The sequence below is a fragment of the Ictalurus punctatus genome, chromosome 16 (genome assembly GCF_001660625.3).
Source record: "Ictalurus punctatus breed USDA103 chromosome 16, Coco_2.0, whole genome shotgun sequence".
Classification (NCBI taxonomy): Eukaryota; Metazoa; Chordata; class Actinopteri; order Siluriformes; family Ictaluridae; genus Ictalurus; species Ictalurus punctatus.
The window spans coordinates 15,104,171-15,122,148 of NC_030431.2; the positions used below are offsets into that span (position 1 = coordinate 15,104,171).

General features: G+C 38.4%; 2 protein-coding genes across 33 annotated transcripts in view; one reads left to right on the forward strand and one right to left on the reverse strand.

Moving 5' to 3' along the window:
• LOC124625939 (carcinoembryonic antigen-related cell adhesion molecule 1) overlaps positions 1 to 1,779 on the forward strand; it is a 32,896-nt gene extending 31,117 nt beyond the window's left edge. For 4 of the 5 annotated variants that reach the window (XM_053686869.1, XM_053686873.1, XM_053686868.1 and 1 more), the window contains 3 exons: positions 344 to 376; positions 472 to 503; positions 1,207 to 1,779. In XM_053686869.1, coding sequence (XP_053542844.1) covers positions 344 to 376; positions 472 to 503; positions 1,207 to 1,362 — 221 coding nt within the window. In that variant the 3' untranslated portion in view covers positions 1,363 to 1,779. The remainder of the gene's footprint in view (positions 1 to 343; positions 377 to 471; positions 504 to 1,206) is intronic. The other variant, XM_047161134.2, reaches the window with a different exon arrangement.
• A 5,986-nt stretch (positions 1,780 to 7,765) lies between these two features.
• dlg2 (discs, large homolog 2 (Drosophila)) overlaps positions 7,766 to 17,978 on the reverse strand; it is a 284,477-nt gene continuing 274,264 nt past the window's right edge. For 11 of the 28 annotated variants that reach the window (XM_047161109.2, XM_053686876.1, XM_047161122.2 and 8 more), the window contains 7 exons: positions 15,507 to 15,557; positions 15,278 to 15,379; positions 14,622 to 14,645; positions 14,120 to 14,292; positions 13,709 to 13,818; positions 13,506 to 13,597; positions 7,768 to 9,405 (listed from right to left, as the gene is read on the reverse strand). In XM_047161109.2, coding sequence (XP_047017065.1) covers positions 9,299 to 9,405; positions 13,506 to 13,597; positions 13,709 to 13,818; positions 14,120 to 14,292; positions 14,622 to 14,645; positions 15,278 to 15,379; positions 15,507 to 15,557 — 659 coding nt within the window. In that variant the 3' untranslated portion in view covers positions 7,768 to 9,298. Of the gene's footprint in view, positions 9,406 to 13,505; positions 13,598 to 13,708; positions 13,819 to 14,119; positions 14,293 to 14,621; positions 14,646 to 15,277; positions 15,380 to 15,506; positions 15,558 to 17,978 lie in introns of all 28 variants that reach the window. The other 17 variants (XM_053686874.1, XM_047161111.2, XM_047161112.2 and 14 more) reach the window with 8 other exon arrangements.

Here is a 17,978-nt window from a genome sequence, read left to right on the forward strand (position 1 = left end):
ATTAAATTAGAATCAGGTCAATGAGAGTAAATCTCATTTAATGCTGTCAAATCATTGTTATCATATCACGTAACTGATTCTGATTCATGGATGATAGAAATTCACATTAACATGTAAGTTTAACCCTTAGAATGAATGGAATGAATGAGTAGAGTGAATCATCTACCTGACATCTACCTGTTCTTTCTTGCTAAAGATCTAAAAAGATAAACAGAAGCCTTAATTCTGATTTTTAAATAGATACATAGGCTGAAATAAAATTCACACAGTTCCTCTCAGTACATGATTCTGATTCAGATTAATCTCTTAAGATGATTCTTTTTATTTTTGTTTTTTATTTTAGGTCGTAGGAAAATAAAAACTGCTTCAACAGAAGGTATAAAATCCCCCCAATTTTTTTATTTACACATAATGTATCTTGTTGTAACGAACCCTTTTAAAAGTGAGCTCACTTTCCTTTGCTTTTCACAGAACCTGTCTACGACGAGCCCACATTTCTTCAGGTAAAAGGATCAACAAACTGTGAAATCAGAATGAAATATTTTACATGTAACCTAGATGTACAGTATTTTGCAAAAGTCTTCAGCAACCTATTCTTTTTTTAGTACAAACTTTATCAGATTTTTTATCTTATGACTTCTGCATTATCGAGTCAGTACAAAAACATTTTAGACTTCCAAACATTAGTTTTCCAGGACAAAATTCAATGTTACCAAAAAATGTTTGTATGTCAGTAAAGAAAGTGGCATATTATGCAAGAGATCACTTCTCAGACAAAAAAAACACAATGAAGCCTGCTGGATTTTGCTGCTAATATAAAAACAAGTACGACAGTCAAAGTCTCCAGAAGAACCGTGACTAGTTCTGCAAGATGCTCAATAAAACTTGCAGCTCATTTCCTTATAAAACTACACTAATTCTACCTGAGACTACCTTTTTTTAAAAACAGAGTCATCACACCAAATATTGACTTTGTTTCATTTATTTCTATTGACTGCTCTTTACAGTATTTTTTTAAACTGTAAAAACATTTAATTTCATTATTTTTTAAGGCATCGTTGCTCTACAGCATTTCTTTGCATGTGCCTGAAACCTTTCGCACAGTATTGTACATTCTCTTAACTAAAATTTGATCTGTGAATATGCTCAGTGTCTACATTCCATCAGTAACCTCTGACTGATGCATGTATTGTGCATGTTCTTCAGGAACAAGCTGCCGCTCCGACTGTGGACCCTTTGTTCATTGTTTATCAAGACTTCATAAAGCCAAAAGATTCCCATCAGTCTGATCAGTCTAAAGACTTTGGCTACTCCACCATCACAGATGTTCGAGGCAACATGCAGGCATCAGAAACCACATGAGCGCCAAGCTACAAGTATGAAACATGACCACCACCCTGTGTTAATTTGTACTGTGTATAAATTTGAGCTGTGAATTACATCTTCTTTGTGTGAACCCACAGTGATGCAGAAAGAATCATCATTTTTTTGGAGAACAAGGCAAAAGAATAATGCAGTTTCCTTGTATGTAACATATTCTATGAATATTTGGAAGCTTGAAGAGGCTTGGACAAGTTTCTCTGGTTTGTGTAACATGACCAGAAGATGTAAATGTATTTCAGAGTAAAAATCTTAAATTAATAATTTATTTTGTTTTTGTGATTTACAAATGTAGAATTTTCAAAGGATTGTGGTTGTACGAACTAACTGCAGTTTCTTATTTATCATGTAGCACATGCATTTACTGAGATTAAATAAATCCATGCAGTAGCTGCTGAAGTTTTTTTCTCAGTGTATTTTTGTCACTCGTGTAGTCCTTACCACATGGTATTCACAGGCCAGTGGAAATAGGCCACTTCGGCAGCGTAGGACTTCCATTTACTCATCTGCAGACAACTTTGTGATCCCTGCACGGCATGTAAGGACCCCAGTCAGTGCTCCCATGCCTCTGACCAGTCACTGTATTCCAGTGATGTGATGGAGCAGGTGTTCCGCTGGATATATTGGACCCTTTTCTCACCACTGGCGTTAGCAAACACGACACCCTTGTGGCCATGGACTTTTTCACAAAGTGGCCTGAAGCATATCCCTGGCCAGTAATCCACTTCATTTCAAAATAACTGGGCAAGGAAATGACCTGCCGGTTTGGGGTGCCACAGGAGCTGCACAATGGTGAGCTGTACAATTTGTATCCTTCCTTATGGACAAGTGTGCCATTGCTTGGGGATTACAGTAACACACACCACCTCCTGTCACATTCAGTGCAATGGCTTGGGTAAACATTTCAACTGGTCCTGTGTGGAGCTTGGTGATCTCTTCTGGTTCCTGTCAGATATCGCACATGTTCGCCCCTTGCTAACTGTGAGTTGTATTTCCCTGTGTCTGACTTACCCTGTGTGTGCCCCTGGAGGTGCTTGCCTTTCCTCTGTTTTAGGTTGGAATGACTGAAAAAAAAGAGCAGTTAACCATGTTCCCTATTTCACAGCATGATTTGACTGATGTGTGTGGTGGTGTTCTGGCTTACTATCATCATCCAGGTGGATGCTACACACTAGTGGTGGTTGAGGAGATCCCCATAATATGTAAAGCATTTTGAGTGTCTAGAAAAGCGCTATATAAATGTAACTGTAATAAATAATTTCTGACATGATTGGGGTCATCACATCCGTCCACATATTGATTCTGGCTCAAGTTTTACTCTTTAAGACCAGTATAATGAGTATACTATATTATATGAGATTAATCATTAAATCAGTTTCAACTGCACTTGTCCAAACACTGCATGTGATTATGTGTGTATGTTTTCCCTAACCAGTATAACATTAAGGACACTGTTTTTCTAACTGAATATCTCTGTCTCAGTCAGCCTGATAAAAACTTACAAAGTATTAAGACGTTTAGCCTCGCTCAGATACAAAGTTGATTGTGTAGTATAAAATATCAAGTGAGTGAATCTTATTAGCAGCTCATTTATGACTCATCAGATAGTGGTTACAAAAGAACAGGCTGCCCACTGTTGCAGAGGTGCTGGAAAAACCTCTAAAAATCACAAAAGACGATCTACTGTGTTATTCATCAGAATCTTTTTTTGCGGAACCGGCGTTAGCCTTAAGTTTAAGCAATTTTACATTTTACGCAATATACCACAGAACCATGAAAAAGTTTGTCTGTCTTTACTAACTTGTGTAACACAACCGGAAGATGTTTCCACTTGTGATTCAGTGTGTCTTAGATCTCTGCTGTAAAGTTCTTGGAAAATTAGCATTGCAAAAAATCTGTTTTATGATGATACCGTTTCAAAATACTGCTTTCTTTCTTTCTTTTTATTTATAATTACCTTTATTATGTGGTAGTTTAACCTTTTGTCACTACACATTTGTTTTTAGATCACTGAAATAGTATATAAAGGTAGTAAAATGAGCAGCACGCTACATCATGTTTCCAGCAAAACAGGATGTTTTAGTCAGAAGGTCTTTATCAGTTATGCAATCAAAATGCTTCTCAGGCTGTAGGTGTTGCAACCAGGGAATATCCAAAATAATTGATGAGGCACTTCATTCCTCTCGCAGCAATAAACTGTTTCATTAATATTATGCCCATTGCTGTCGAAGTGTCTCACCACTGGAAAAGACGAGTCCATTAATAGTTTAGGAAAAGTTATAAAATAAAAAAGTTAAAAAGTTAAGTAGATATAAAGTCAGTCCCGTTTTGGTTTTCTGATGCTGTCCTTTTGGGGCTGGGGTATTCAACTAAAATTCCATACTTCTCACACAGAATGGCAACATAAGACAATCTGAAGTGGTAATGGTGTATTTTTATTTATTTATTTTATTTTATTTTTGACAGATGAGACACGTCTGTTTAAATTTGACACGGGGAGAATAAACACATTCTTCTTTCTCCAGTCATCTTTGAACATTCTGTTTTCCATGTTGACTTTTTAAAAAAAAAGTTTGTCATCCATTTGCAAATCAGGCTAGAGAGGGTAAATAAAATAAAAATGATTATCGTCTGTGAAAACTCTCCCCTTTCTGATCTAATGTATCAAACCCTGTAGCTAATTTCTGGTTTGATGAACTACCTTCAGTTAAATAATTTACAGAAACATATGTGACTAGATAAACTGCAACAGAGGATCTGCTACAGAAGCTGAGCTAGTTCATGTTTAAAACAAAAGTCACTGACCTATGGCAAGCTTATTTGTCACATCCCTTGTATTGTTTTAAAATACTTTGCTAGGTCTGTATCTGGACCATGGAAGCCAGTTGACAACCCCTGCTGTGGGCCTGTGACTTCAGTGGATGAGGCCAAATAATACATTTGAATGTTGGATATCTTGAACGTTTGTACAGTAATGCTGAAATATTTATTAAAGAGCATGTATTTGATGTATTTGTCCCCTGGGTAAGAGATGAGTGGAGGTCTCAAGTTTTACAGTATAATTTTAGATGTTGTTCTCAGGGTGTTTTCTCCTCTGGCTTGCTCATTAAGAGTGAATTTAAATCTGTGTCCGGATTTCTGTAAAACTGCTTTGTGACTTTTTTTTCCACAACGTTAAAAGCGAGTCAGTTCAATATATAAATAATACTGAACTGACTTAAATATGATCAGATATTTCACAGCTTGAAAAGCGACATGCTTTTGTAGTAAGACGTTTTATCACCTGTTATGAAAGTATCAGTGTTGACTGAAGGGGAAAATAAATTAGGTTGAAGGAATTCAGGTGACAAAAAAAATATATATATTGCCAACCCCTGATCTATTTAGTACATATTTGTCTACTTTCTAAATTGTAGTTAACATGCACTTTAGCTCCCTGAAGTAGGAATTGGTCCACTTCAATGTGTTGTGCTGTCAGCAAGTACTGTCATTTGTGATTAGTGCTCTAAAACCAAAGACTGACGAGAGACATAAAGCAAGTGGAGAGAGAAGGAGGGGGGAGGGGGGGGGGGGCAGCGAGAAAGCACACAAAGTGATGACACGAGCACTCAGTCATTTTGCGTGGAAAAGTCCCACCAAATCTTTAATTTACATTAGTAGACATGAGTGGTGTGCCTTCATAAATGCTTAAAAGCAAAGGTTTACTGTGATTTTTCAAAGCAATTGGGGTACATACTGCAACAGGATGCAAAGGACATGTTCCTTCATTTCATTTTCCTCTTTGAAAATATAAATACAAAAAGAACCAAACTGTTTCTAGAAGAACATATGTCAGTGATAACATGATACGTGTGCTTTAAATGTTTACACCCATGGAATGAAACAACTCTATATGTACAATGAAGTGAAGGGGAGCATGAAATGCTTCAAGAGAAATAGAGTCTAAAAAAAGGTACTGGGCAGGAACTTGTTTTCAGTATGACTAAAGTGCTAATGGAACATTATTTACAACATTGCACATTATTAGGCATTACCAAAGAAGAAAAGGGGGAAGTGGAATCCTTTTTTAATCAAGTACAGTACTTTAGTGTGCTAAGGAAGATCAGGAAAGAAACACAAAAAAAGGCTTGAATTGTAACTCATTTGACCACGTTGCCCTCTGGGGTTTGGTTTGATCAGTAATTACGCCCTATTTGGCAACCCTGAGAAAAAATACAGCTCGATTTCTGTCAGTTGTTTATCATGGTGACTGTTTTAGTTGACTAGATGACACAGGGAGCACCATAATGCTGCAGGAACCCTCTCTCCAGTGCACACAGTCTGCAAGGTGACATCTTGCAAACCATATCCCAAAGGAAATCAGCTAAATATCTGACACACATTTGAAATAGTATGATGAAACGGGATACAATAATGTGAAACACAACGTGAAAGCACAAGGCCTGGATACACTGCAGTGACAGTCGAGTGTTTTCGGCTCCACTGTGACAAGAACAACGAATTTAGATTGGGTATTATGCAAATTATTGCTTTGCCGCTAGTGTGTTAGTCTTGCCGCAGTGAATGACCTCCTGGAAGGCATTTTATTTCTTTCGTTTTTTTCTGTAAAACGATTGTAAGATTCCTGACAATGACGTTCTTCATCCAGCATATTCGGGCCTTAAATATAAAAACATTCCTAATTTTAGGAACGTTAAAACAAGGAGATTTGGGAATATTTACTTTATATATTTGATTCTATTTGGAAGAGAGATCATCATGGCATAAGGATGCCACAAAACTTCGTTCACTCTTCATGTGGACAATGACTGTGGTGCTTTCTGCTTTCTCTCAACATTCTCACATCATCTGTCACACATTTGAATTATAAGGAACATGTAGAAAAATTCCCTCACAGTCAAAAATCATCAGTCATTTTTAAGGCAAGTGGTGACCAATAAATCAGCAGGCCTCTATATAACACACGTGAACACTGGAACAATATGATTTCCTGTTTGGCACACGCTGTGTTTTGACCTTTGTGGTTTAGAGTTCCCCTTAGAAAAAACATTAGCTAAGTGTTAGTCCTAGTTCTAAGAAGGGTATGGGAACATATAAAATGTGTGTACAGGTGCCTTACTAGTGCGCACACGTACACACACACACACACACACACACACACATATCTGCTGTACATGCTTAAAGCCTCAGTTTTTTTTCTTGTTAATAGAGACAGGAAACAGGAACTTGACTTTAAAATTGGCACCAACCTCAGCAACAAAACAGAACTGTTCCTCCTATAGCTGCTTTTTATTTTTATTTTTTTAACAACTTCACCGGAAGCCAGAATTTACACAACTCCAAACGTCTACATTTCACATTTTGCATTCAGACTGCATGAGTTTGATCAGAAAAAAGTATTGGTCACCACCATGCATTACCATACAAAGCCAATACAACCAATACAACCAACCCACCCACCCACCAACCAACACACACACACTCCCACACGCACACACTCCCACCCACCCACTAACCAACACACACACTCCCACACGCACACACTCCCACCCACCCACCAACCAACACACACACTCCCACACGCACACACTCCCACACGCACACACTCCCACACGCACACACTCCCACACGCACACTCCCACCCACCCACTAACCAACACACACACTCCCACACGCACACACTCCCACACGCACACTCCCACCCACCCACTAACCAACACACACACTCCCACACGCACACACTCCCACACGCACACTCCCACCCACCCACTAACCAACACACACACTCCCACACGCACACACTCCCACCCACCCACTAACCAACACACACACTCCCACACGCACACACTCCCATCCACCCACCAACCAACACACACACTCCCACACGCACACACTCCCACACGCACACACTCCCACACGCACACTCCCACCCACCCACTAACCAACACACACACTTCCACACGCACACACTCCCACACGCACACACTCCCACCCACCCACCAACCAACACACACACTCCCACACGCACACACTCCCACACGCACACTCCCACCCACCCACTAACCAACACACACACTCCCACACGCACACACTCCCACCCACCCACTAACCAACACACACACTCCCACACGCACACACTCACCCACCCACCAACACACACACACTCCCACACGCACACACTCCCACACGCACACACACTCCCACACACACACACTCCCACCAACACACCCACATGCACACACTCCCACCCACACGTACACACACACACCCACCCAACACACAAACACACCCACCCACCAACACACACACTCCCACACGCACACACTCCCACCCACACACCCACCCACCCACACACACACACACACACACACACTCACACACACACACACACACACACACACACACACACACACACACACACACCCACCCAACACACAAACACATCCACCCACCTGCCAACAGATACACTCCCACACGCACACACTCCCACCTACACACCCACCCACCCACCTACACACACACACACACACACACACACACACACACACACCCAACACACAAACACATCCACCCACCCACCAACACACACACTCCCACACGCACACACTCCCACCCACACACACACACACACACACACCCAACACACAAACACATCCATCCACCCGCCAACAGACACACTCCCACACGCACACACTCCCACCCACACACACACACACCCAACATACAAACACACCAACACACACACTCCCACACGCACACACTCCCACCCACACACCCACCAACCCTCCTACACACACACACACACACACACACACCCAACACACACACACACACACACACACACACCCAGCACACACACACACCCACCCACACTCCCACCAACACACACACACTCCCACCAACACACACACACACACACACACACACACACACACACACACACACACACACACACACACTTCCTTAATGAAGACTAATTTTCACAGGATGCACAACACCCCAACTGTTTCTACTTCTGCTGACTCAGCTGTATCTTACACCAATAAAATCTTTTTCAAAAGTGTTTAACTTTTTAAAACAAAGTTATACATATCTTATAAATAAGTTCTGTTCTGTTTTCTGTTGTGCCCTATATCAATATAAATAGCAAAATATAGTGTCATATATAGTGCCTATACCGAGCTGTATCCCTTTTTTTACAGTTCACACAAATTAAAGCATCGTTCCATAGCTACGTGTACAATAGAAATCTTCAAGAAATCACAAAAATAAAGGGGATGACATGAAACAAAAATAAATAGGAAAATCGATGTACAAATACGGAGAAGTGGAATGCATAGATCCGAATTGGGCGAGATGTAGAGCGCTGCAGAGAGAGAGCTGACGGTGGGGAGAAGGGTCCTGCAGGACAGAGGCCGGACATGAAGCGAACAAAACCGATATCATTTACGATGACGGTGGTGGTGTGAAGATCATCCATCTTCCAGAGTCCTGACCCTGTCTGCTCCGTCCTTCCTGTTCAAACTCCAACGGGGATTAACATGAAAGAAAACGGCCAGTGTACATTTTGATGCGTGTGATCATTTTTTTTCTCTTAATGAAAAATACTATCCAATATATATATATATATACAAACAGTCCCTTTTTTCGAGGTCAAAAAATGTCTCCAACACTTTGTGGTGTACATTCAGAAACATTCATATTGAAAGTGAAAAAAATTTGCAACAGAACAGATAAACAAACAAACAACAAACAAACAAATGAAATTATATTCACTAGAATTATGAGTAAGAAACATTACCATAATAATTTATCATATGTTACAAATGATGCCTATGTTTTTTTCTTGTTTTTTTTTTTCCCTTTTTTCTTTTTTTTTTTTTGCAGTCCAGAGGTCCCTGGCAGGGGAGTTTGTTCCTTATAGCTTCTCTTTGGAGGGAATCCAGATATAAGGTCCTGACTGCTCCTCTATTACCATCTTACACTGAGTGTAAATATCCTCCAGCGTGTCTACTTGCACCAGTGCTATGAGTGACAGAGAAAATGAAACACAAGGAAAAGTTCATTTGCTAAATGCATTTTCTTTCACACTTTTTTTTTAAATTATTATTTTTTAAACCTTCCTCTATGAAGATAACAAGCTCCTACACTAGGGCTCTAAAAATTTTTTTTTACATTTTTATTACATATAATATTGTGTATTTAAATCCATTTAAAGTAATAAGCCTATAATTTTATAACACCACAGAAGACACGATAATCAGCTGAAAAATCATGAGGAGGTAATATCCTAGCTTTATTATAAACCTATTATAATTGCCTCATTAAAAAAATATACAATTTTTTACCACAGTAATGCTTTTCTTCTTGCTTATATTTAAACAAATGACATACTCACTTCACTAATATTGGCACCCTTGGTAAATATGAGCAAAAAAGGCTGTGAAAAACTGTCTTTATTGTTTAACCTTTTGATCTTTTGTTCAAAAGATTCACAAAAACACTCTACTCTCATGGATATGAAGTGGATCAAATAGAAAGATTCTGCATGGAGGAATGGTGTCAGGTCCCTTACCATATATTCTACAACCTCATCAGACATTATAGGAGAAAACTCAGAGCTGTTATCTTGTCAAAAGGAGGTAGCACAAAGTATTGACTAAAAGGGTGCCAATAATTGTTGCAAACCTATATTTAACATAATATATATATATATATATATATATATATATATATATATATATATAATATATATATATATATATATATATATATATATATATATATATATACACACACACACACACACAGTATCTCACAAAAGTGAGTACACCCCTCACATTTTTGTAAATATTTGATTGTCTTTTCATGTGACAACACTGAAGAAATGACACTTTGCTACAATGTAAAGTAGTGAGTGTACAGCTTGTATAACAGTGTAAATTTGCTGTCCCCTCAAAATAACTCAACACACAGCCATTAATGTCTAAACTGCTGACAACAAAAGTGAGTACACCCCTAAGTGAAAATGTCCAAATTGGGCCCAAAGTGTCAATATTTTGTGTGGCCACCATTATTTTCCATCACTGCTTTAACCCTCTTGGGCATGGAGTTCACCAGAGCTTCACCAGGTTGCCACTGGAGTCCTCTTCCACTCCTCCATGATGACATCATGGAGCTGGTGGATGTTAGAGACCTTGTGCTCCTCCACCTCCCGTTTGAAGATGCCCCACAGATTCTCAATAGGGTTTAGGTCTGGAGACATGCTTGGCCAGTCCATCACCTTCACCATCAGCTTCTTTAGCAAGGCAGTGGTCGTCTTGGAGGTGTGTTTGGGGTCGTCATAATGCTGGAATACTGCATACTGATCATGCTCAGCTTCAGGATGTCACAGTACATGTTGGCATTCATGTTTCCCTCAATGACCTGTAGCTCCCCAGTGCCGGCAGCACTCATGCAGCCCCAGACCATGACACTCCCACCACCATGCTTGACTGTAGGCAAGACACACTTGTCTTTGTACTCCTCACCTGGTTGCAGCCACACACGCTTGACACCATCTGAACCAAATAAGTTTTTCTTGGTCTCATCAGACCACAGGACATGGTTCCAGTAATCCATGTCCTTAGTCTGCTTGTCTTCAGCAAACTGTTTGTGGGCTTTCTTGTGCATCATCTTTAGAAGAGGCTTCCTTCTGGGACGACAGCCATGCAGACCAATTTGATGCAGTATGCGGCGTATGGTCTGCGCACTGACAGGCTGACCCCCCACCGTTTCAACCTCTGCAGCAATGCTGGCAGCACTCGTGTGTCTATTTACCAAAGACAACCTCTGGATATGACGCTGAGCATGTTCACTCAACTTCTTCGGTCGACCATGGCAAGGCCTGTTCTGAGTGGAACCTGTCCTGTTAAACTGCTGTATGGTCTTGGCCTCCGTGCTACAGCTCAGTGTCAGAGTCTTGGCAATCATCTTATAGCCTATTCCATCTTTATGTAGAGCAACAATTCTTTTTTTCGGATCCTTCCAGTGACCAGTATGAGGGAGTGTGAGAGCGATGACACCAAATTTAACACACCTGCTCCCCATTCACACCTGAGACCTTGTAACACTAACAAGTCAGATGACACCGGGGAGGGAACATGGCTAATTGGGCCCAATTTGGACATTTTCACTTAGGGGTGTATTCATTTTTGTTGTCAGCGGTTTAGACATTAATGGCTGTGTGTTGAGTTATTTTGAAGGGACAGCAAATTTACACTGTTATACAAGCTGTACACTCACTACTTTACATTGTAGCAGTAATTTCTTCAGTGTTGTCACATGAAAAGATACAATCAAATATTTACAAAAATGTGAGGGGTGTACTCACTTTTGTGAAATACTGTGTGTATGTATATATATATATATATATATATATATATATATATATATATATATATATATATATATATATATTTATATATATAGGATAAACATGTGTTAAACAATAAAGACAGTTTTTCACAGCTTTCTTTGCTCATATTAATCTATTATTATAAGAATCTATTGAAGTGTATTTAAAAAAAAGTTTTGTTAGAAATTGTTTTACATGTACCATCACTTTCAGGATGCCTACTTGTATATATATATATATATATATATATATATATATATATATATATATATATATATATATATATATATATATATATTTAATATGTGAAAAAGACGTATGCCAGGAACTGGCCTTTATTCAGATTTCCATTTCCTGCTTCAAATGAACGAGTCATTTAGCCATAATTCTTAGGTAACATATTCATAGACATGTTAGGTGACTAAAAGTAGAACACGGGATCATAAATATTTCAATGTGTGTGTGTTTTTATTGATAAGTATTATAGAGATTTGAATAGAATTTGAAGCCAGAATTTCAGTATGACAGTTTTTATCTGCTAATTATGGAATTACTTCAGAAACAGGATTGTAATACATTTTACCTGATCACGTGACTCATTAATAAATTAAAAATCAGAGTTTTATAGTAATGCTTATTCCTTCAATAAGAAAATGCAGTGTTAAACATTGTGTCTTTAAATACACTTTTTCTTTCACGTTTCACGTTTTCTTTATTTCTCAGGAACTGTGTGTAGTTGTATTTATTGTGTGTGTATTAAAATATCATTAAGTAGTGGCTGGAATTCACACTGATATCACGCATATACGCATATACACATATAACAAAACTCTGACAGGTTTTGGTGATGAAAAAAAGAAGAAACTTGATTATAAGCTTAAATCATGTCAGAACCTTTTTCATCTTTATTGTGAAATTACAACATATTAATATCAAGTGAAAAACACCCAGAAATTTGAGGGGATATGAGGGGAAAAAAAAGAAAAACAATAAAAAAAACTTTTTGATTAAATGTAAATGTGCTTCAACTAAATATTAGTTTAGGGGTGCGCACATTTATACAACCAGGTTGTTGTACATTCTTTATTTTCCCCCAAAAATAATTCTTATTCTTTTTCACTTTAATTAAGAGGTCAAAATTTCGGTATAAATATAAAGGTAGAAGTTAGAAAAGGTTCTGACATGATTTTTCTTGGTTTCATTTTTCTACATCACAAAAATCTGCCATTTTAACAGAGGTGTGTTGACTTTTTATAACCACTGTATACACATAGTGTCATTCCACATAAATGTATTTATGGACTTTAATGTTGTGAATTCTTTATATTTCCAGATTTCTTGAGTTAATACTGATGTCTGGTGAAAATTTCATCTGAACAGCCTCATTGGAAATATATTTACTGAAAAAAAATGTTGACACATCCAATACTTATTTCCCCCACTGTACATGTGACTGTGTCAATGGCTCTGGAGGTTTTGAAATTCTACAGGGGTGTATACATACAGCATGTGTGTTTGTTCTGAGTTGTTAGGTTATGGTGGCTACCCTAGAAACGCCAGACTGTTGGTATTATATACTGGCAATTAGCAGACATTAGAATATGCAACAATACAATTTCTCATTGAAGGTTACAAACTACTTTAAAAGAAAAAAATAAAAAAGATATATTTTTCTATAGCCTCTCTGAGGTACCTGAAGTGTTTTAGCAGTTGCAGAGCACCCAGTTACCTGTAAAGTACTCGCCAAACTCCTGTTCCAGCTTCATGGCCCGGTCATATGTCTTCTTGGCCTGCTCTTCCGTCAACCTCTTGTTCATCTCCCTGGAAAGACATGAGTCGTATTAATGCATAGCACGTTTGGTACAGAATGATCTGTACTTTCAAACAGTATAATATTGCAAAATACACACCAGCAGCATTAAATGTGCTTACATTAATGATTCGATGGATTTAGGCTTTATAAAGATGGCAATGGGGTAGAGTTGTGCTACTTGTAGCCTTTTTATGGCATTTCCTGATACGTCAAGTATGCAGTGCTTTCCCTGTAAAAAATAGACAAATAGAAAGCATTAAGAACACATAAGACTGAAGCCATAAAACTGGCTTAGATGTGAAATTAATTTTCATATTAGTTTTCAATTATTGAAAACGTTAGAACACCCATGTAGAGTAATTTGCTCTAAGTGTGGGGGAAAGTTTACAGAAACATTTACATGTTGCACCGGAACTTTTTGCACGGGTGGCATTTCCTTTTCCACATGAAAATAACAGATCTAAGACTTTTCTTGTATGCAAATGCATTGCTAGAGTGCAAAGCTACATTTGACCCTGTGTAACACTAACCCTCTCAGCCACGTATCTAACTGACTGAACGCTGGTCCCATACAGGTTGTCATTGTACTGTCCGGCCTCAATGAACTTGTGCTCTTGTATATCCTTCTCCATCTGCTCTCGTGAGGTGACGAAGTGGTAATCTCGCCCATCAACTTCATATTCTCTCTTTGCTCTTGTAGTATCTGAATTGCAATAGAACAAACCATGTAAGTCCAAATCCATGTGAAAGTCCACACTGAAAGTAATCCTAAATGTGTAAATACAGTCAATATTCACTTACTAAAAGAATTATACTTCCATTATGACCAACATACTGTAGCTTATGTTATAGTTTATGGTCTTATGTGGCTTGCTCAGTTATTTGTATTAACAAATCTATTGACATGTTCTTCACCTTTTCCTTCACATAGGATTGCATGATGTCAGTTTTTGAGATTACTGAGGGCTGCTAGTGTCTATATTAAACATCAGTAAACTTCCTGTTTATTCATGAGATTTTTTTCACACTTACCTGTTTGCCCTGAACTGTTATCCGCTTTTTAGAAGGTTATAAAAATGAACAACAATAATTAAATAAAAAAAATACATGCAAATGGTTAAGCAAAACAAACAAACAAACAAACAAACAAACAAACACACACACACACACACACACACAGGACATAAATGAAAAGGATACAAACATATCAACTGCAATACAAACGAAAACCCAGCAGATTAAATCACCAAGACATCGAGAAGTTTTGCTTCAATAGTGAAAATGTATGAACAGTCACCACACTATTAAATCAGTAGATGATGAAATACAAGCTTCAGTGGCTTCAATTTTGATGTCAAGATGAAAAAATCCAAACAAAACAAAAAAAAAATGGTTATGCAGTTATGTAGTATGAAACATACATGAGTAAGACTTTCTGAGAACAGGAAGTACATCCTATCTGAGTTACGCAGTTACTGACAAACGTGAATGCTCCTAAATGATGCTTTGGGGGCAATAATATTCTGGACAATTAAGATCTAACTGATAAAAAATACAGCTAATATAACATGTTAATAAAAACCGGTTCTGAGAAAGTGTGTGTGTGTGTGTGTGTGTGTGTGTGTGTGTGTGTGTGTGTGTGTGTGTGTGTGTGTGTTTTTGGCAGTTGATTTTTTGAGGGCACTTACGTGGCACACATGAGCCAAACTTGTCTGGGAATTCAGAGATGAGATCATCATTGATTCTGTCTTTCATGGGCCCCAGAATAATCACAGGTCTGGCATAGTTGACTGTTGACACAAAAGAAGAGCCAGGTTACACTGAGTTATTATGCACTGAAAATAAAGGACAGTATGAAAAATGTCTAATGCAACACTTGTTAATTTACAGAGGTGTTTAATTCTGGGCCATGCTTACTTTCTTGTCGAATCACAGGCTCGTAGGAGAGGATCACATCCTCTTGGCTCCCTAGAGAGAGAGAAAGAGAGTGATCGATAGATAGATAGATAGATAGATAGATAGATAGATAAATAGATAGATAGATAGATAGATATAGAGAGAGTGATAGATATATAGATAGATGGAGAGAAAGAAAGAGAGTGCGAGAGAGAGAAAGAGCGAGAAAAAGAAGAAGAACAACACACACTTGCTAAGCCATAGGACAAAACATATTGTACAACTGTTTTCACCCCTGAATCTGTGTGTGTGTGTGTGTGTGTGTGTGTGTGTGTGTGTGTGAATGGTGTACGAGATGGTGTTTGAGGAAGCAGCTGTATCAGCAGAACAACAGCTTCAGGCCATCTGTAAATAGATTATTGAATGTGTAACATAATTGCATGCTAGTAGGCAAGGACACATCAAGATTACATTAGCAACCACTGCTCAGATTAAAGAGTTGAGCATAGATTTAACGGATACCAGACGTTTTACACAATCAGCAATGAAACAGAAGAAACTGACAGCACTAAACAGATTTCTGCATCTGATTAGAGGCAGACTGGTACAAAGTAGTGCTACTATTAGAGATGTCTGGATGCTTATAAACACTGGGTAAACCAGCCTCTCCATATTTAATATTTTTGACACTTCTGCCAGAGAAGACAGACTTGCGAAAATTTGTGCTACTTCCAAATAATGTTGTGTGTAGCTACAGTTGGCTGAAGATTGAACTGCACTAGCAATGATTGTACAGTATCTTGGGGCTGAGCAGAAGGCATGCTCTGCTACTATATCATATCTGCATAATCTCTCCCTTCTGCCAGTTACTACATGAGAATGAAAAGGACGAAAGAAACTTCAGAATGCAGGCAAACCAGGGATTCAACAGAAATGAAGGCATGAATCAATAAACTCAATTCAACAATCTTAAAATGTGTTTCTTCAGTTTTTGCATTTAACTATCACATATTGGTCAATTACAAAAATCTCAGTCTCAGATGAATGAAACTGTTTGCCATTGCTTTTACCCTTATACACCAGACTAAATGAGGCCACTTCCTGTTTTGATGCCTGTGTCACTGTGGCTTCCTTATATTCTCGCCTATTTATGCACGGCAATGGCTTAGATTTGCATCTCCATCACTTCTGCTGCGCAAACTTGTTCAGTAGTACAGACAAGATCCCAGTATGTAATCTAACTTTTTATTTGACAAAATAAGCATCAAGGCAATTTGCTAAGAAATAGAATGGAAGTAATCAGGCTAACAAAATCAAGTTATTTTCCACTGATGATGCCTCATGCCCTTCAAGCTGAGAGTCATGCAATATAACAGCTTCCTGATTGAATCCGATCTGATCAGAGCGACTGAGGAGAGATGATGACTGGGCTCTAGGAAGAAGTGGGCTTCTACATAGGCACTGGAAACCCCACAACTGCCTGTCATCCTTTTCTACTGCCTGTCTTTCAATTTCTGCTCTCTACTGTTCTACTCTGAAAATACCGTGAGCCCACACTGTCTTATTCACCACCTGTGTTTCCTTTATATTCAAGTGAGATGTCTTTACATTATATAAAGAGATATCTTTACATACTGTGAGATGTATTTTGTAAGTTTCATGTATTTCTATCTCATAAATGGCAAGTGAAGGAGGAATAATATCTGGTGTGAAATGAAGCAATGTTTTAAAATAGTGATTAGTGTAACTTCTTGGAGCTCTAAATCTTTCTCTGGACTGCCTGTGGTCCTAAACTCACCCACTGAAACACTTATAAGACAATGGCAACTACTTCCCTGCTGTGCATCTTGGATATTAAGGGAAAACGCCAGAATCTTTCAACTGTCTCCAACAAAATGCATTGTACAAGTATGCTGAATTTTCCCACAATTTGTAGCGTTACAACTTGGAAGTGAAATGAGATTCTATGTCATGAATCTACACAAAATGTGGAGAAATCTTTATTATTTGCAAAATTATTTACATATTTAAAAAAAACTTACAAGTTGTGATTACATAAGTATTCACCCACGCTGCTGCAAAAGCCATAAATTACTTCTGGTGCAACCAGTTAGCATCAGAAGACACATAATTAGTTGAATGGAGTCCACCTGCATGCAATTAAAGTGTCACATGGTCTCTGTATAAATACATCTATTACTGGAAGGTCCCAGAGTTTGTTAGAGAACAGACCAAAACATATAGCATCATGAAGACCACAAGGAGCTTTCAAAAACAAGTCCAGGACAAATTTGTGGAAAGGGTTTGGTAATAAAAAAATAATCTCTCAAACGTTGAACAACCCGCAGAGAGATGACGCTGCTTATAGGAGGCTGTCCACCAAATGTCAGTGACCGAGTAAGGATGGCATCAGACAAAGATGCAACCAAGAGGATAAAGAGACTGAACATTCCACAAGGCTGGGCTTTATGGAAGAGTGGTGAGAAGAAAGTC